This window comes from Zosterops lateralis, assembly GCF_965231275.1.
Source record: "Zosterops lateralis genome assembly, chromosome: 1".
Classification (NCBI taxonomy): domain Eukaryota; kingdom Metazoa; phylum Chordata; class Aves; order Passeriformes; family Zosteropidae; genus Zosterops; species Zosterops lateralis.
Genome location: NC_139762.1, coordinates 92986559 through 93006802, shown reverse-complemented (window position 1 = coordinate 93006802; position 20244 = coordinate 92986559). Strand labels below are relative to the sequence as shown.

General features: G+C 38.0%; 1 protein-coding gene across 7 annotated transcripts; it reads left to right on the top strand.

Annotated features, from left to right (window-relative positions):
- Positions 1 to 4441: 4441 nt before the first annotated feature.
- Positions 4442 to 18407, top strand: LOC310914230 (uncharacterized protein). Of its 7 annotated transcripts, none has more exons than XR_014590984.1 (4): positions 11496 to 11644; positions 13548 to 13633; positions 14427 to 14525; positions 17071 to 18407. XR_014590984.1 is itself a non-coding variant. In XM_083870240.1 (3 exons), exons 1-3 carry the CDS (start codon positions 13662 to 13664, stop codon positions 17279 to 17281), a joined length of 411 nt encoding a protein of 136 aa, XP_083726366.1. In that variant the 5' UTR covers positions 13640 to 13661; the 3' UTR covers positions 17282 to 18407. The 7 variants fall into 7 exon arrangements, 1 of the variants encoding a protein (XP_083726366.1); XR_014590987.1 differs by lacking the exon at positions 17071 to 18407 and adding an exon at positions 16974 to 17070; XR_014590985.1 differs by lacking the exon at positions 11496 to 11644 and adding an exon at positions 12880 to 13017.
- Positions 18408 to 20244: the final 1837 nt, after the last annotated feature.

The following is a 20244-nucleotide window of genomic DNA, read 5'->3' as shown; positions in this document are numbered from 1 at the left end:
TTCATTTTATGTCAGTAAGACTGTGCTCTTGCTCTTTTTGAAACCTTATCAGAGAACACTGAGAGTAATGCATCTGAGAGGGATGGGAAACTGCCCTATTTTTTTTTTTTTTTTTTTTTTTTTTTTTTTTTGCTAAACACACTCAGAAATAAATTTCTATTTACTAAGTGCAATGCCAAGTTACTAAATTTGCATTTAGTTATTTTGAGAATCTAAACTCTTAATGGTTACTCTTCAATGAATAATTTTGGGGGTCAAAGTTAAGTATGAAAGATTGCAAATCTAAAACTACAAAATCTAGCAGAGAAGACTTATCAGATAAGCTTGTCAAGAAGAAAACAACAATGAATGTTCTACTAGTATGTAATTGTCGTAGAATGGCACCAAGGCAATAAAAGCATTCAAAGTTAATAATATGGTGCCAAGAGAGTTGTTCTGCCTCATTTACATTGTCAGTCTAAGAAAATAGAAAGAAATCAGCCTTGATTAAGTGAAGCTGTGCCCAGAATCAGAGCCTGACATGAATTCTGCTCCAGACTTTGCAGTACAACCCATGACTTCCAGAGGAGAATGCAAGGCAACTCCAGACCACAGGGATCTGTCAGAATTTCTTGTGCCCAGTCTGGTGTCTGTGAGCCTTGAACTGTGCAACCTCACTCTTTCTAAAGTGAGATCAAACTGAGGCTGATTTTCTCTTACTTTAGGCTGTTTTTTTCTTTGGATTTCTTTGGTATTTTGGATTAATAAAAACATTTCAACTGTGTTGTCTCCTTTTGTGGTTTTGATTTCCTTTTATTTTCTTTTGTTTTCGTGTGTTCCTAAGACCAGTACTCTGAAGTGATTTTTTAATCTCACTTGTCTGAAACTCATTCCTGGAGGAAATAGAGTACATTTTAGATTAAAGGTTAGATTAGAAAACATACTTTTAGATGAAAATTTCTATGTTAGTCACAGTACTGACTTCACAGCCTAAATTCCTCTCAGTGCAGCTTACAAGTTCAGCTGTCTCCCACTCATATTAACTTGTGTTTGATGACTTGGTTACAGACTTCTTTCCTGGCAGGGAAAGCGTGAAGAACACATCACTGGAAATGCAGTGCCTGCCCAGCCAAAAGCACAGAGCAGAAAGTAGAACAGGTGCCTTGAAATAGACCTGGTCATTAGTGTGTGCAAGCAAGGAAACCTGGCACTTAAAGGCTGCAGTAGTTGCTTGTTAAAATTTAAAATAAAGCTGATGGGACATTTCTACCATTTGATGCAAAAATTCCAACCACTGCTTATTGGTTCTGCCATTTAATTTTTCGTTTTCATTTTAAATAAATATATCTGCCTTTTGGCTAGTGTCCCAACATCTTATCATGGAAAAACATGGTGTGTTCATGCTACCATTAACAGCAGTGGAAGAGGCTCAGTTAAACTTACTAAATAGAAAGCAAGAAAACTCTAAGACGCCTACACCCAACTCTAGAGCACATATTTATAATGCACTCAAAGTTCCTTAAACATGTGTATTATAATCTTCAGAATGTGGCTTCTCAATATCTTTCTTTTTCTCTTACTTTCTCACTTCTTTTTTTCCCTTCAGTTCAGAGTATTTCAGAGCATCAGAGAGAGGGCCTTGGATGTCACTGGTAGAAATTTTATAGCAGGCTGTGCACTTCATTTGCTGTTGCTAAAGGGCACTTGGAGGTGCTTGGAGGCTGCTAGAGGAGCAGTGGAGGATGCAGTCACGTCCACTGTGCGCTAGGTGAGAGCTTAATGGAACAAACTGTATCTTCAAAACTGTTTGCAGGCTTTTCTGCAGAGAAAAGCTATAAGGAAACTACAAAGCAGACCCAGGAGCAAGAGAATATTATCCTCACATTTGCTCCCTGGCCTTCTCTGATAAATGTAGCACACTCAGATAAGAGCTACCACAACAGCAAGGTCAGTAGAAGTCTAAAGACTCTAAAGCCTAAAAAATCACTTTTAAACTTAATTCAGTATAATGTCTTGCATGTGTGTATGTGTATGTGTGTGTGTGTGTACAATCTGATCTGAAGCCAAAAAAAGGACTAATATTTTAAAACAGGTTCATAAAACACCTGAAAATGGAATAATTTATTCTCTATCCTATAAAAGGAAAAACACCAGAAAAATTAGTGATTGACCCAACAGGATGAATTCAGGCATAATATCTCAATTCTTTCGTTTAGTTTGTTGTGTTTGTCTTGTAACAAACCAATGGGATTTGCAGTTGCAAGAAGTGAATCCATACCTCCTTTTGTGCAGCCTGTTTTTGCTTTGGAAGTGTTACAGAAATACCTACCAATGTTTCAGGATTGCTGTCAGGTTGTCTTTTTTGGTTTTGATTTTTTTGTTTTTAATTACACTCTCCCTCAAACACTGGTTTATCACGAAGAGGAATTATCTTGTCTCCAAGTTTTGTCTCATAGGTAAAGAAACAGCTGAAAAGGAACCCCAGGCTTGTATAGACTGACAGATCAGCAAGTAAACAACAATGTGAGCAGTGCAAGCCAGAGGCAACGGAGAGGCAGCTCCTCTGAACTCCTCATTTCCTGTGTGTGACCAGAATCAAGAGCATTCAGAGCTGGGAGGATGAGAACTTTTTAAAGCTTTACCACATATAGCCTTACCTCTTTTTTTTTTTTTTTTTTTTTTTTCTTTCCCCTCTGGATGTGATAACTGGCCCTGCTATGAAGCACTGGGAAAAGAAGAAAGGAAAATCAAAATTTAAAACTTTTGCTTTTTTTTTTTTTTTTTTTTTTTTTTTTTTTTTTTTTTAAAGACTACTAGAGATGTATTTGTACTATGGCAACAATGAGCACAGCTCTGGTCAGCATCTGGAAGTTAAAATACCACCTTGAGGCAAGAATATAACTTTTACTACTCTTGGCACTAAGTATGTAATTTAATTTATACTTACAGAATCCTTCTATTATCTCCTGATTTTTCTTCATCTTCCAATTGTCAATGCTTTAAAATGGTGTTTTTCACATAACTTATTGAGTCAGCTTACTTAACTTGTTGCCTTGTAAAAAATTCAAATAATGTTACTTTTCTTGGCTGCATTTGCAAGAAAAATAATATACTAGTATACTTTTATATATATACTATAATATAATAGTACACTTTTTCTTCTGTTTATTTGTAGACAGTCAGAAAAATATACTAATTTGTTTATTTTCCTGTATTTCTTTGCTTAAGATCAACAGGATGTATACAAAGGCATTAAGATCGAAAAGAGAACTTTGAGAAATTCAAGCTTGGATAATTTGAGAATCTGGCAGTTCTACACTACTTAGGCTGAGTTTCTGTTCAACTTATAAGCTTCTAACCACCTAAGAGAAAAAAAAATTATACTATTAATTTGATTCTTTACATTTCACCACAAATCTTCTTTTCTGATAGCTAATTAAGTTCTGCCTTTCTTCTGTGAGAGCCTGAGGCTTCTTCAATTCAAATTCTCATTTCAGTTCTTACTCCTCTTTCTTGCCCTCCATTAATCAAGATAATTGCTATTAATGATAGTGTGCATGTGGGAGGGAAATAGACCTTATTTCTTGGATACCATTTTTTTTACTGATGTTAACTAAAAAGTCGTCAAAACACTGTTTCTGTTACAGCAGAAAGATTTTTAAATTTTTCATTTATATGATCAAGCATCAAAATTCTGCCAATCTTACACGGAAAAATAGTCCAAAAAGTAGCCAAATTAAAAGACAGCTGATATATTTTGAGAAATACAGCACACACATAGAAGCAAGCAAATCTCAGTCATCACTGTACACTCATTTGAAAAAAAAATCCTAACAAGTTTACATTTGCTGCTGCTGTTGTCCAGGATAGCAACATGTGACAGTTCTTTGAGGTCACCTGAATTTCTAGATATATTATTGTGTATGTCAAGGAAAATAAATAAAACATCTTCCCTAAGAGGAGACTTCACGCTGACAACAAAATGCTATAAATATGGAAAATCAGCAGTAAACATTGAAAAATCAGTCACTGCTGAATGAAATTGCCATTCATTTCATGGAAGTGGATTTCACTGACTTTTCAGAAAAAAAAAGTGTTTATATTCAAAAGTGCTAATGTTATCTTTTATTCAGACCATGTAGTTCTAAGATAAACATTTATTTACTTTTGCCAGAGTACAATAAATATCCAGAAATCAAGTCAAAGCTGTGAGAAGGAATAATATCTTGCATTAGATCAGCAAACAAAGATGGAAAAATAGAGCATGCAAAATGTTTTTAAGCCTACATTTCAGAAACTCTGAGATTTAAGATAGGAAAGGGGATCTCTATGTCAATCAAGGTAAATATTACTTTCTCAGAATCAGGCAGAAAATTAAATGGTAATTATGTAACTTTTACTTACATGCTAAAATCCTTCTTTTTCTTTCCCTTATTTTACAGGGATTTTGTATTTGAGTGATCTGCATTTCACATACAGCCTGAATGCTCAGATTTTCATACCATGGAAAGCAAATAGTAGGAGGGCTAGTGTGTTTCTTCGAGACACGAATCAGACTGGGGCATGAATTTCAGGTCTTTTTTTTTTTTTTTTTCCCTTAAGTGATTAGAATATAACAGGGAGTTCTGCTTGAGTCTGTAAAGTCAGGAGCACTCTCACACTCATCAGTGTTAAGAGTGTAGCTTGTGAGAAGCCCTACATGAATCAACTGACTTTTGAGAGGCAAATCAAGCGCTAGTAATTCTCAGGGAGAGAACAGATAACCATAGAACGGGCACGATGACATTGTTTGGACGCATGCTTTGCCCAGCTCTCGAAGGTACAGTTCTGATCCCCTTTGTCAGCGCAGAAGAAGTGAGAGAGTTGAAAAGCAAGCAAGCTAAATAACGTGCTTACACTTGTCTGACTGCTGAGGCAGCCCACTCAACCTGCCAACCCAGTGGAAAAATAATCCAGAAAAACTGGATGCCATTGGGCCATGTGGGAGAGAAAGGGCAGAAGGCTCATTCTTTCAAATCAATAATGGTCTATGTTAAATTTAAAGAATTAATTAGACATCCTTCCTAATTTTCATTAAGATATTTAAGACTGATAAAAACATATGAAGTTTTAGAATAACACTACTTACCTTCAGTGTTCTTTCCTAAAACAGAGCTGAGAGTAGGCAGAATCAGGTTTTCATATCTGCTAGGTCATTTAATGCCACTACAGCAGCATAAAAGAGAGCAGATGTAAATTATATTGGCACACACATTAAGGCAAGGTTGGGATAATGTCAAGTGCCTTCAGTGTAAATGAAACACTGTTTTCAGTTATGGATAGTAAGTGTATTCAATTATATTAGTCAGCACCATATTAAATGGACAAGGACTCTCAGACATTATGGAATAAGCCAGTGACTAATAAAAGAGGCATGAAAAAAATGGTTTGAACAATTGTATGTTGGCTTTGCATATATTTCTTCTAATTTCTATTTTTTGTTACATTTTAGATAAAATCTTGTTGGTTTCCTCTGGGATACTGGACTAGGTGCAAGTACTGTGTGGCAGATTTTGGTGAATAAACATTAAGTAGAGCAGTATTTTTACATTTTGGAGAAGGTCATCAACTCATTTTTCCACTTCAGGGAGCCCTTCACAGAATTCTGTCTGCTCTTATTAGCAATCCTTATCAAACCACATATTGAGCAGTAATCGCTTCAGATTGTTTTTTCTGAACCTTTGCTTTCTTCTTTCCTGTACAAATATTCTGCCACTTAGAAAAATATTAATTAGACATTTTATTTATGAGTTATATTTATAAGAGTAAAACTTTCCAGTATTAATTGCTTGCATGAACTAGTAATTAGAAGACATACTGTTTGTGGGTCAATGTGCTACTTTAAACAGTAATAATCCCCGGGTGTTAGAGATGAAGAAATCACAGCAAAATATATGACAGTAGAAACAGTATTTCCTCAGGCACCCAGTGATGCTCTAAGACATTATATTTTTCAACAGGAAATCCTGAAGTAACCCAAGAAGGCAAATAGGCCACAGACTGCTCATTTTATGTAATTGGGAACTCCAATATTTGGTCTCCTGGGTTTACAAAAAGAAATACCTTTTTATTTTGGACATAATCCAGATGAGTCAGGATCCCTACATACCCAGTTCTAAATGTCCATTCCCCTACACACACACACACACATATATATGTGTGTGTATATATGTAAATTTATTATTTAGTTATTTAAATACATAGACATATACATACTGATATATTTTATATACTATAATATATATAATAGAGAGAGAGAGATCTATATAGAGATATACATGTAAAAAGATGCTGCCACTTCATAAATCATGCTATTATGTTCCAGCCTAAATTTGACAATTACTAAACTACTGAACCTAATGTTAGTGTAGTGGGAAAAGGACCATAGATAAGATAATGGCCTGTCTTAGGACTCTGACAGTTTTGTCATTAAGCTAAAATAAGCAAACACACCCAACAGATGTTGCAGTAATCCAGTTCAGGCCTTTTGCCCATATTCTCCTCACTAATTTTAGCTGTCAAAAAGTGAGATGCCTGATCTAAGCTAGCTGTCCAAGTGTCCTTACTATTCAGCAGAGATAAAGGCACTTGTGGAGTGATTCATCTGGTTTATTTTGCAGAAGTGCCTATTGTACACGTGTTGGTTGAGCTTAGTTAACTGAGTTGTTAGAGTTTAAATAAACAACTTCACAGTGAACATGACAGGGGGTCATACAAATTGTCAGCGCTGGTCAAGGCCAATTCACAGCACTGAAAGCAATTACAATCAAACAGGAGAAGTAATTTTTGAACAAACTCTGTAGATTGCACGTGTGATGACATGAAATGAGGAAGCCTGGTTTCTCACAGATCTCTGCCAATGCATGAATACTGGCTGCAGCACTTCCCACACATGTGGCAGGTATAATGCCACATGGATCTTCTGGGACAGGGAATTATGGTGGCAGTCACCTCTGCAGATAGATTTCCTGCTTTACCTTGGCTGCTGCTTTTTCATTAATTTGTTGCCCATTTGGGGTTATCATACCCCGGGAAAATGAGGAAAAACTGAGCTATGGGTTCAAATATTAGTGGGAGTATGGAAGAAGGAAAGGCACACATACACACAAATGAATGCTTGTCATGATCCCAGAAACCTTCTTTTTGTAACAGCTCATGCTTAGAGGAGTGGAGCACCTCTCCTACAAGAAAAGGCTGAGAGAACTGGATTTACTCAGCCTGGAAAAGAGAAGGTTTCAGGATGACCTAATTCTGGCCTCCTGGCAGCTGAAAAGCTCTTTTAAGAAAGATGGAGAGGGACTCTTTACATGAGCAGTTGGTGACAGGGCAAGGAGGAATAATTGAAAGAGTAGGTTTAGATTAGATATTCAGAAGAAATTCTTTACTGTGAGGGTGGTGAGATGTCAGAACAGGTTGCCCAGAGACGCTATGGCTGCCCCATCCCTGGGAAGTGTTCAAGGCCAGGCTGGATGGGGCTCTGAGCAACCTGATCCAGGGGAAAGTGTCCCAGTCCATGGTAGGGAGGTTGGAACTAGATAATCTTTCTTGTTCCTTCCAACTCAGGACATTTTATGATTCTGTGATTCTAACAAAATAAAACAATACTTCTTCAAGAAAAATAAGATGCTCTAAACCCATGATCTAATGTTTAACCTTCTATGCCTGCCACATTCATTAAAAATGCTTTGGCTGGCATACTTTCAGCTTCAAGTAAGGCTGATGTTAGCTAGAAGCTATCATAACCTTAACCAGAAGACCTCCAACGCTACTCAAATGGGAAAATTGGCACAGTGATACCAAAAGCTGTGAATTTTATGTAGAGAAAGATGTAAAATATATAAATGAAGCAAAAATAACTAGGAAGGATTAAGGGCAGTCAAAAGAAATTTTCAGTGATTAGAAAAAACGACTAGTAGCATCTGCATATCATTAGGTAGATACTGTGGAGACATCAGTAATAGTTCAGTGAAGTTGATGTTCTGAATTCAGGAGAAAACCAATAATTTCTGTTGAAGAAGACTGATTAATAAATATGTGCTAATTAAACTGTCACTCAGAACAGGATGATTGAGACAGAGGCTTCTAAACCAGCATCTCCAGAGGGTTTCTAAGGCACCAGCTGTCCAGGAAGATGCTTGAGATGACAAAAGACCAGCATTGCACCACTAGTCAATAAAATCGAAAAAGATAATTGAAACTTGAAAACTTGTTTGGTCCATCAGTCATCACACTGATCCTGGACAAAGTGAAGAAATGCCTGCTGCAGGTGTTAGGAAAGATAGGGCTGAGAGGACTGAGGAACAAAGTATCTGAAGTCAAGTCTTAGATCTACAGACTCAGTAAAGCTCCTTCCTGGAACCATATCCAGCCATAATCTTTCAAAAATATACATATCTGTGCAAATTCTTTCTACGTTCAATTGGATATTGGAAAGTTGATGTAACTAGCAGCCCAGTTTTGGATTCCACAAAGCTCATGTACCATAAAAAATATTAAATTAGAATACGTGTAAGTGGGGTCAGTGGCTACCATTTCATAGGCAAAATCCCAAAGCCAAATAAGGTTGTTACCTAGACAAGATTCGAAAAGTTTTAAAAAACAATGGCTCATCATCAAAATAGCACAAAACAGCTGAACAAAAATGTAAGAAGAAATATTGTATAAGCTCCAGTTACTCCTGGAAGTTTCATTCACTTTACAGACCATCTGAAATCCTCTTCAATATCAATTTCACAAGCTGACTTTGCTAGCAAAGTAAGCACAATAAAAGAACAGCCTCTGTGTGCTTTCCATGTTTTAAAGATGTTGTTTGCTTTGTTGCTAGCACAGTTAGTTCTTGATGAGATTCCAAGTTTGGTTGATAAAAATAGTATTATTGATGTAGCAGACTTGCTCCAGCAAGGCATTTGACTTAGTGTTGCATGACATCTTGATTAATTATCCAGGGTAGTACAGTATCAACATGGCACTAATGAACTTAGGACAGATTAAATTACAAGTCCCAATAGTAATTATATATAAGAAATTATTACTGAGTACTTGTGCTTCTTGTGATACCCTGAAGGGATTTTTCAGCCTCCAATGTGTAATGATTTTGTCTGTGTGCTGAAACAAATATAAGTATTGGTGATGAAGTTCTCAGTTAAGATGGAAAATTAAGCGTTGAATTATAGGGTGTTTGATTATGAAGGGAATATGTATTCACAACAACTCTGTTTCTGCATGTGCTGTGGAATGCAGTCTATCAACAGCTAAAATCAGATAGAGCAGTGGGTTGCTTTCTGCAGATTTATAAAGGATGGTTCGAAATCAGATTTCTGATGTGGTTGAGACAAAACAGTGAGTATTGTGCTTGAAGCTCTGAAGCTCATTTAAATTCTTTCTGAGAACTATAAACTCAGCTACAAAAAATAATAAATTGGTTTTTTGCGTGGTTAATGATCTGAAATAGCTCACTGCAGGCTGATGAATGCTGTGTCCAGCACTAAGAGGGCAAGGTGAAAAGCACAGCAGAGGAAAGGGGTGCTAGGAAGGGCAGAACCATGGTGACCAAAAAATCACATCATCTCCTGTGAAACTGTCTTGTCACAGAAAGGTCCTCAAACATGAACTATATAACCTCATAATTCTATTTGACTTACTTGTGAGGATAAATGTCTGCAGAACTAACCTAGCTCTCACTTGAGAGCAAACTGGAGAGTGTGGTTTCAGTCTGGAGTGCCGATACAAATCAGTCACAAATGTCCCACAACACAGGCTATCAGAAGAGAAAAGTTCCAAGAGGTGTCTTCAGGGCTTGGAAATCTCTGCAGCATCACTGCATCTGTTGCCCTGTTTGCAGCTGTGCAGCTCTGCTGACTAGCACTGGCCAAGGGCAGAGCTGTCACAGTCAACCACAGGTGCACAAGGTCGCACAACCTGCTGATGTGACAGTCCCAGTGGGCCTGGGTTTTACCTAGTGCAGAGCCACAGCTGAACTTACAGCCTGAGATAATTCAGCTAAAGCAGCTTAATTATGATTCTGTTTAGAAGCTAAGAGCACCTGTTGTTTTTAATTTTTTCCATTTGCATATCGTTTCGACTCTGCTGGTTCCATTGGAGCCATTCCCTTTGAAAAGAGACTGTGTGAAATGTGATTCTAGTTCTATCTCTTAGTGGAGAGTAGGTTAGTGGAAAGCCCTCAGGAATATAACACTTTGCCTTTTGAGGAGTGATTCTTCTAAAGGAGAATAGCCCAATGACAAAGCATTCCACAAAATACTATACCAGACTAGATCCGCACAGAATAAATGCTTCTGTGTGACTTTCAGTCTGGGAATACACAGTTAATTTAGCTCATAGGGACATTTCAAATTAAACCCTCTCACTGTGATATATTAATTATACCAGTTAGTGAAGCAAAACTTAATCTAAGTGATACTAAGATAGACGTAGAGAGTAAGATGAGAAGTAAGACTGCTATGGTCTAACTGGAAAATTTTCTTCTCTGTGTCAAAGAAAGTGTTTGAAAATATATCTAATGTTAGGTGTCTTCACACATCAGTGTGGAAATTTTGCTTTTCCTGACTGTGTAGGAAATGGCAAAATATTTATACTTTCTAAATGAGAAAGACTGAAGTCAAGTGGCACGTATCTTCTTCAAAGATAACTTCTATTAATAAAATTGAACCTCTCTCAGCATATAACAGGAGATGACAATTTTCATTTTGGTGAGATTTCTTGTCACTTGTCCTTTGGACTTGCCTTGGTAACTCCATGGTGACTGGAGAGATAAGGAGAATTGTTAGAATTAATATTTAATATGTTCAAAATGTGAAAAGTTTCATAACACAGCAATGACTTACCTCAGAGCAATTTTCAGTATCATAGTGCCTAAGTTTTCTCTGCTTCTTTAATATAGACTTTTAAAAATTATTATTCACAAATAAACACAATATGATTGTTCCATCAACAACCTGGACAAGCAACAACAAATATATGCACATTTTTTTAACTGAAACATAAATATAAATGGCATTTAATTTTATGGTGATATTTTTACTAATTTACAGGCATGCAGATGGAAGCCTAAGCTTAGAAATAATTTTGTATTTCTAGGGCAAGACTCTCATAGTAATGACATTTTGATACATTGTTTTGTTTATTTTGCTTTCATATTTAATTTCACTTGTGGAAATTACATGCCAAATGAAAATCTCTCTTTACTCAGAGCCAATCCTAAGTGGTGAGGGACAGTCTTTTTTAAAGTAGAAAATATTAACTGAAAGGCTCATTGCCTGAAGTCCTACAGTGTGCTACCACAGGTCAGCTATGAGATGGGCTGGTCCAAACTTGCAACCTGATCCTCTCCTCTCCTCTCCTCTCCTCTCCTCTCCTCTCCTCTCCTCTCCTCTCCTCTCCTCTCCTCTCCTCTCCTCTCCTCTCCTCTCCTCTCCTCTCCTCTCCTCTCCTCTCCTCTCCTCTCCTCTCCTCTCCTCTCATGTGTCCCATCCCTCCCCAGAAGGTGCCTGTTGGGCAGGGAGCAGGTCACACTTGCCTTCCATGTGGGCTTTTTTCTGGATTACTGGAACTAAGCATAAAGCTTCCTGCTCACATTTGACTTTTGAGGTGTAGCCAGGGCAAGATGGTAAGTGTTCAACTGTGCTTTGAAGTGCTTTTTTGTCTGGTGTGAATAATCCTCTGATGTTTATTGAGTTAATTTGAAAGAAAGCAAAAAGACAAAGCAGAAATTCTTATTGCCAGAGGAATGTTTGCACAAGTCTGTGACTGTTCACAGTCTGTGAACTGTACCAGTTAGTATCTGTGATTCTTTGATACAAAAATGAAAGCAGAGAACTTAAAGTGGGACCATGCTGGTTATACAAGCAGTAAATATGCCCCACTGGGATTACAAATGTCTACTTACCACCAGCTTGATCTTTTGTGGTGACAGAAAGGGAACTGAAGCTTTAGAATTTGATTTCAAACAACAACATCCTGTGATGTTGTTATGTCACTGTAACACGAATAATTAAGTAGTTAATTAAGTAGTTTCCAATTCAAAATGTAGAAAATAATGTATTAATATAAAAATGAGTGAGAAATTGCATTAATTTTTATTAAAAGAATTAATCAACATTATAATAGAAAAAGAATCTCAAAGTATGAATTTACTTTTTCCTTGTCACTGAAACAGTAGAAGTTCTTAATGGTAACCTGGTATTTGTTTGTCCCGTACTAACATAGCTACTAATATAACTTCATATATCCATGCCTTCTTCTCCTACAATTACACTTTAGAAAACAAAATTTCAACTAAGAGAAAGCTGGTCTAATTCAAGAGATAACAATGGTTTATCCCTGAAAGGGGAAATGCTGAGCCTGATCTTGCTTTGGCTTCTTCTTTATCTGTGTGTGTTTGCACAGATTATAGCCATTTGCCTTCAAATCTATAAAAATGGCTTTTTTTAGAAGACAGGACTCTCCTGGCTCTGAATCCGGGGGTTTCAGAGAGACCTAAATTCAGGGATAGTTTCCTTTGATGCTGTTTACCATCTTTGTTTCTTGTCTGACGTGCAATTGAAAGAATGGCTGATTTCCAAATGTTCTACAAGTAGCTATCAGAATGATCCTATAATACCTTATAGGTAAACACACAATTACCTACTCTTTCTATATGTTAACCACACAAATTCGTATGGAGTTTCTATGTAAGAGATTACTTTTTTGGCCACAGTATCATTTCTTTAGTTCTTAAACTCTGCAAATAATAAAAAAAATCACTTCCTAAAAAATACGTTAAAAAATCATGCTTCTGTTTTTTCCACTCACCAGTGGTCACAAATCTACTGTCTCACTAGTTCCCATTTCTGGCAATAACAGACCAGGCTGGAGAAATCACCATCTGTAATACAGAACTGAAATATACCATACCTCTCTGATGACTGCACAGTTACAACGTGTTTGGATGAATCAAGTGAATGTTCAGACTTTGCACCCAAGCTGCCTCTGTCTAACCAGGTATCTCGTCATTTGAACTACAGCCCCACACAATGCAATTTCTCTTCAGTCCTCAGCTACAAAAGCAGCCTTCAATGCCATCAAACCACTAACTGGCCTGGGCTCAAAAAGGTGGTTTTTGCAAAAAAGGGGAGAATGGTAAATTTGAAACTCACTGCTGGACTTTTCAGCTAATGACATGGAGGAGAATAACACATTGTGCCATTGCAGCTCTCTGGTGCTTTCACACTTCCCATTTTAAATAGCGTTCCCTTGGAGCTTGACACATGAACAAAAAGTCCATAGCAGGAATCAAACTAAAATGGTGAGGGAGCAAATTAAATAGTCCTAGCCTCTAAACACCTTGAAACAAAATTACTGAGGACTACAGCATGAGGCCAAGAGAAAGGCAAGGGCTGTTATCCTGGCCCAGGGGTTAACTGGCAGGGAAGAAGGAATAAAGGATTGCACTCAGGCTGCCTCATTAATGAGAGATGGGGCAACAGCAGAGAATAATACCAGCTGCTAATTTTGTTCACATCTGTTGGCAGAGAGAGGCAATATGACATGGATGGGGCCAGCTCGGTCATTAACATCAATTGTGTGATCTCCCAGTAACAGAAGAAATACTGGAACGGTGAGCCAGAAGTCCTGTTGCAACACTCATGCCTCCCAATACTCCTCTCAAACAGCCTCCTGCACTCAAACTGCATCAATCTTCCTTGCTGCCCTCCTGGCCTTTATCCAGGAACGTTGTTCTTGTCTTGTAAGTGTGCATACAAAACCACATTTATAAATGGTGTAGTCAGACTTTCCCCAGTTCTTTCTGATCTCCTGTAAGAGATAGCGTACAGGTGCCCCCCTTTCCCAGTTCTTTTTTTGTCTCCACTGAGACATCACCCTGAGGGTTCAGTGGGTCTGAGCACAGACATGCACAGAGTGTTCAGCTCTTGGTCCTCTGGTTCAAGCAAGTAGGTGGTGACCCTGCCCAGAAGGCTGTTTCTCAGGTGGAGTGGGTGGGAATGAACAACACACTTGTCAGGAACAGTCTCGAGAGAATTTTACTGGCATTGCAGCAGCAATAATGCGTTTACTCCCCAAAGTCCTGTCAAACAACATACTTATGAAGGACATTTGTTCTGACATGTGGCACAAGCACTGCAGCTGAGTAATGGCCCATGGGATTTGTTCCATATTTTCAGCTTGGTTGTGTTCTTCCTCCACAATATATTATCATGATATTACTCACCACAGATTCTTGTAACAACTGCCTTTGTCTTTCAGTTCCTGCAGTTTTCTGCCATATTTTCCAGGATAATTTGCACTGCAAAACCAGAACCATGTGAGACATGAATTTCAGTCAACAGTCTGTTAAATGCTACTAAATTATTTTAGGATAAACCTAATGTGATTTCATTGATGTATTCCAGGATGGAAGGAATCTGGGAGATGGAAGAGATGAAAAGACAGTCTCGCATGATCAGAAAGAAAGGAATAAAATTTGATGCAGCAAACAGCCGCGAGGAAGGGTAAATCTGTGAAAGGAAAATGTTTTAACTGAACATCAGAGTTTCAGCCTCATTTTACATAGTTTAAATGTTAGGCATTGATTTAGCTGTGCAAGGAATGGAAGCAATTTTTATGCACAAAAGGAGGATTTGTGCTCAGTCAGAGTAATTAAATGATCAAACTCCAAACTAAGGCTTTTCCATCGTATGTGAATATAGAGTCACAGCCAGGGAAAGTGTGAAATTGTTGGTAGCAGCATGGTTTTAGACCAGCTTAGACTGTCTGAAAAATATGTCTTTCATGCTCATGCCCTGAATGTAATGCACAGAAGAAACAGAAAAGAATTTAAATTTCACAGCAAGGGGTATTTTCATCTGAAAACAAGTATTACACTGATTTCCAAAGCACCTGAGTAATCTGCTGTTGGACAGAGTCTTCACCAGGTCACTGACCATTAGTGCAGCCTTCTTGTGAACTGCAGCCTGGGACAGCTCTCTTTGTTAGAGAGCCTGAGAGGATGAGCCTTCTAGTCCAGAAACTCACTGAGTGCACCACAACAGGCAAAACTTGTTGGAAGTAAAAACTGGGGCAGGCAATCAGCAGTCTGTATTTTCATTAGATAAAAAAATAGGTATCAGTGTTAAGACCCAAGTCCCCAGCAAATAAATTAATTGAATCTATTTATCTATTCAAGATTTTGTGCAAATAGCTGTTTCTTATTTGTTTCTGTGACTGTCTTCAAAGTGAATGGCTCTAGGCCCCTCAGACAATAGATAAATGATTACAAATTTATTATCTCCTCTGTGTATTTTTAAAAATAGAACTATGAATAATAAATTCAGCAAATACCTACTTGGAATCTTACTGTCTCATTTGCATTCATCATGAAATTGCAACAGCAAAAGCAATTTCAGCCATGTGGCAGGTTAACAATTCCTATTCCCAGACATGTCTCTAAATTTATCAAAAATAAACTAGGATTTTGAACAGGAAAAACTGAACATAGGGAAAGCCCCAATCCAGTGGCTTTTATTTTTTATTAAATACATTTTTATTAAATGTATTGCAACAATTAACACAGTTTGACTTATGCATGTCATTAATTAACTTTTTGAATAATCTTTAATTTCATTCCTGTAAGTCACTGCTATTAGTTTTGATGTGTTTTGAGCTTGGATATGCTCTGACTCTGTTTTCCTTTTCATTTCTGTTTTGTTTAGACAGAGACCAAAGTCTCTAAAAATTAATTTTCCTCCCTGTAACTTTTGTGGGTTTATTATTAATTTGTAACTTACCTTTGAGAGCTCTTTAACATTTTCTATGTGTTTTATTTGTACAAAAAATATTTTCCTAGGGCTAGTAATACCTCAGGTTAACTTCTATTGAATTTTATGCTCCTTTTTTTAATCACAAGCACAAAAAAAAAAAGCAATAACTGGAGAGGAGCAGCTAACACAGCCAGCTGTGCGACAGTTTTTGCTTAAAACTAGTCTGCCCGAGTAGATGGTGGGAGTTTATTCTTCTGTGTTGGATGAAAGGAGACCTCCTCAGGAGGTTGATCCCATTGCTTGGTGACTGACTTTAGACATTTAAATGATCATTTTCAAACAACTTTAGAATTGTATAGAAAGCACTAAAATTTCAGAAGTGCTGAGAAAGAGAAGGGATTTGCAGGAAACCTGGTTCCCACTACTACTAGTTATTTTTAAGTGTTGAATATCAAAAATAACCTGGCCTTTAGACGTTACTTGTTTGACTTCCAAAAAAAGAGGCCTGTATTCTGCCAGTTTGTCTTAGGCTTACTGCCCCCCTCCACTCCATTCTGTACATGTTATTACTGCCTTCAAATTTGAGTAAAGCAACTTCAGGAGGAATAACATCTCTAGAGAATCAGGGTGTAGAGTAGATTAAGGAGATTATTTTAAGCCAAATCTCAGCAGTAACTCCATTTGAGTTGTTGTCATCCATGAAATTGAATTTTAAAAAATCCTGGCTTCTGCTCCCACCATTGCCAGCTTGTCTCTGCTGGAAGGCTCAAAGGTTTGAAATTATAAATAGAGTTAAAGGAAGTGAGTGAAAATGACTTGAGGTTCTACAAACATTTCTAAATACCTTACCTCTCACATGTGACATTTGTATGAGATGTGAGTTTCTTGGCTCAGAGACATACCAGCAGCAGATTTGTAAAATTAACTCATCTGTGTTTTGATTCAATCCTGGATTAGCTGTCAATTTAGGAGGGCTACTGGAAATGGAATTTTGTGACTCACCATCATCATTTATTGGCTAAGAAAGATCCAAATTTGATGTTTGTGACAATGGATAGTCACTAGTTAACTGCTTTCTCTTTTCTTTTCTTTTCTTTTCTTTTCTTTTCTTTTCTTTTCTTTTCTTTTCTTTTCTTTTCTTTTCTTTTCTTTTCTTTTCTTTTCTTTTCTTTTCTTTCTTCAAAAATCATAAACTCCAAGCAACTGGGGCTGTTGTTCCTTGATCTTGTTGATGTCATCTACAAAAGAGGCCCAGGAAAGGCAAACAACCACCATCTGTATCCCTTGTGTTTCTTAGCACACTCAGCAAGAGGAACCTGGGAGAATCAGCAGCAGCACCAGCCACCGCCCTGAGAGCTCTGGTGAGTTTCTCTGGAGTGCTGCAGTGTGTCAAGGACAGCAGTGAAGGCACTCTGAGCTTTCAGCCCCATGTCAGCTGTATCCAGTCAGCAGAAGCTCTCTTACCAGAGTTAGTCCTCATGAAGCACTTGACAATCAACTGCATGTGAAATTACCACGGAGAGAATCCTTTATTTGCTGAAGAGTGGAGAGCATCCAAAGGCAAAGCTAGCCTGCCAAGGATATTTCCCTGTGATGCTGCTGCAGCTGCCAATGCAAGGACACCAGGGTGGCAGCTGCAGCAGCACCATTGCCCCTGCTGCCCTGTATCTCATCCTTCCTGGGGAATGCTCAACATGGACAGGATGACTGGCAACCTGGAGAGCCCAGATGGGTGGATGGCAACCTCCTGCTGCTGCTGTGGAGCCTGCTGCTATCACTGTGACTGTGACAAACCACGGTGTGCTTTTGTGTATGTGCATTAGAGCTATCGTACCTTTTCTTTTCCCCTTGCACTGGCACACTTACAGCCAGCAAAGCTGTAAATTTGAAAATCATTTGAAATCACCACAGCGACCACTGCCAGACTGATGATGTGCTCCCAGAGTAATCAATCAGATCAGTGATCTGCACTTTGCTGTTTTCCAAGAAATGCTCAGCAGGCTGCATGCTGAGTGGAGAAATGATGGTCTTTTTTCGTTAACAGTTTGTGTTGACTCTGGGCTGCTTAGGGGCTGTAAATTCCTGCTGAGGGTGACATCTACTGAGGAGTTTTCAAAGCATTGCCATGTCACATACTCCTGCCTCTCTTGACTAGCCAACTGGACTTGCTTCTGCTCTTGCAGTGCTTCCTCCTGCCTTGACTACCTTTACTGTCAAATTCAATTAATAGCCCTAACTAAGGGTGGTCCTTTGTCCTTATGTTCATCTACAGCTTGGCTAAAATAATTGTGATCAAGCATGCATTAATAAAATAAACTATCCACATCATGGGGAATATAAAAAATTATGATGTGGTGCTTTCCTAATGCTTTCCTAAGCTTTAGTATCATCAGTAACATCCAGAACAAGAATCCTGATTTGTGGTATAGTGGGCACACTAAGTTACTTTTTGTATTTTACATGTTGGTGTATTTTTATTTTCTTTCAATAAATATAACTAATTCATTGGATCCTACTGCTTGTTTCAGCAAGAAAAATTATGAAAATAAGACTATTTGGCTTGTTCTTTGTGTTCCTGGACAATTTTACTCCTGGATGACAGCAACCAACCACTGACAATTGAAGTTGTATGGATAACTGTATCTGGGAAGTGACAGAGATAAAGCTATCAACCATCAGTAAGGATCCTGAATATAGTCTATTGTACTGCTCAAGAGCTATAAAATTTGGAAACTCTCCTGTGTTATCAATTATATACATATATGTAACAAAATCTTCTTCAGTGTCTATAAAATTTCCAAAGTTAATTTCCTGGAACCAGGAAATAAAAACTTGGATGAGGTTGTAATTTATTCTGTCTTTGATGCTTGGCTGTACAGAGCTAAACTCTGTCAGAGTGCTCTGAGTTTCCCATCTGTGGTGTTGTCCAGTCCCACAGGCCAGCCTCTGGACCCTTCAGGAGTTCCTCCTTTGGTAGCAAAGACATTATTGTGCGCTAGCAAGAAATAGCTACAGCGACAATATTTTTCTCCTCCTCTCCTCATGGTTTACAAGCTCCAAGGAAGGATGAGAAACACCCAAAATTCAGCCACTTTTCTGTTGGCGTATTCCTGTTGCACTTTCCCTGCTGCAGCATCATGTCCAGTGTGACTGCCTGCAACACACTTCAAGTGAAAACACACCAGAAAAACAACCATGAGATGCTAAACACTTTCATCAGGGTTTTTTCAGTATGCTGGGTGTGTTTGAGTTTTGTTGTCATTGTTTCCTTCCCTCTCCAAATGATGCTCGTTTTTCATTCATTTCTGTCAAGGCAGATTTTCCTTCCCTACACAGCTCCAACAACATTTACAGCAATGCCTGAAGGGCTACCTGGCACTCCTAGGTGGCAGCATTCTTAGCTCATCTTTCCAGCTAAGAAATATTTCCATTCCATCTTTCCATAACACAATTATACCCCAAACATTTTGCCAACTAGCCCTGCACACCAGTGGCATTTAAACAGCAGTAATACAGTTATGGTCTATGGTTGTCATTTGAAATATTAGGCACTAACACTCTTTACTACAAATATACTAATTTCTCTGTTTTCTGCATAGCAATTAAGAGGTTACACAGCAGATGAAAGTTACCTGTTTTGCATTTCAGAAAGCACTAATTTCTACTTAAAATGGCAAATTATGATGGTCCATTTCAGAAGATTGCTGATGACTAATTACTACATTGACTTTCTGGTATATAGTTATTTTTCAAAAACTTCTGGTTTAAATGCCATCCTGATGTTTTCTGGTGCCACAGTGATTAACTTTAATAACTGGAACTCCTCTGTCCACAAAAAAATAGCCTGATAGCTAAAATACACATTGAAAGGAGAGGAGCTCTTTGACATCATTGGATACATCAGCTGTCCTTCAGAAAAAATTGGCTGAAACATACTGAAAATAATTACTTCATAGCAGATAGGTAAGGTATGCAAAATACTTAGGGTTTATAGATCTCTGCAAAAGCTTATGAGGAGTGGCTGAGGGGTCTGGGTGTCTTCAGCCTGGAAAAAAGGAGGTTCAGAGGGGACCTTATCACTCTCTACAACTGCCTGAAAGGAGAGTGTAGCCAGGTGGAGATCAGTCTCTTCTCCAAAATAACAAGAGATGGGACAAGAGGAAACATCCTCGAGTTGCATCAGGGGAGGTTTAGATTGGACATTAGGAAAAAAATCCTTCATAGAAAGGGTTTTCAAGTGTTGGGACAGGCTTTTTAAGGTAGAGTTACCATTTATGGCGATATTTAAAAGATGTGTAGATGTAGCACTTAGGGACATGGTTAAGTGGTGAATACTGCTGTTAATGATTAGATTTGATTATCTTAAAGATCTTTTCCTACCTAAATTATTCTATTACTGTATTTCCTCTCCAAGGTATATGCAGCCTTTCAGCATTCCTGAAAACCTCTGAGTTTATCTTGCCAATATAGC

Coding starts and splice junctions, on each gene's coding strand:
- LOC310914230 (XM_083870240.1), top strand. CDS start 13,662: ATGCCTCCCAATACTCCTCTCAAACAGCCTCCTGCACTCAAACTGCAT. Junction 13,763..14,426: donor AGGAACGTTGTTCTTGTCTT/GTAAGTGTGCAT, acceptor GATGTATTCCAG/GATGGAAGGAATCTGGGAGA. Junction 14,526..17,070: donor GCAAACAGCCGCGAGGAAGG/GTAAATCTGTGA, acceptor TGTGTTTCTTAG/CACACTCAGCAAGAGGAACC.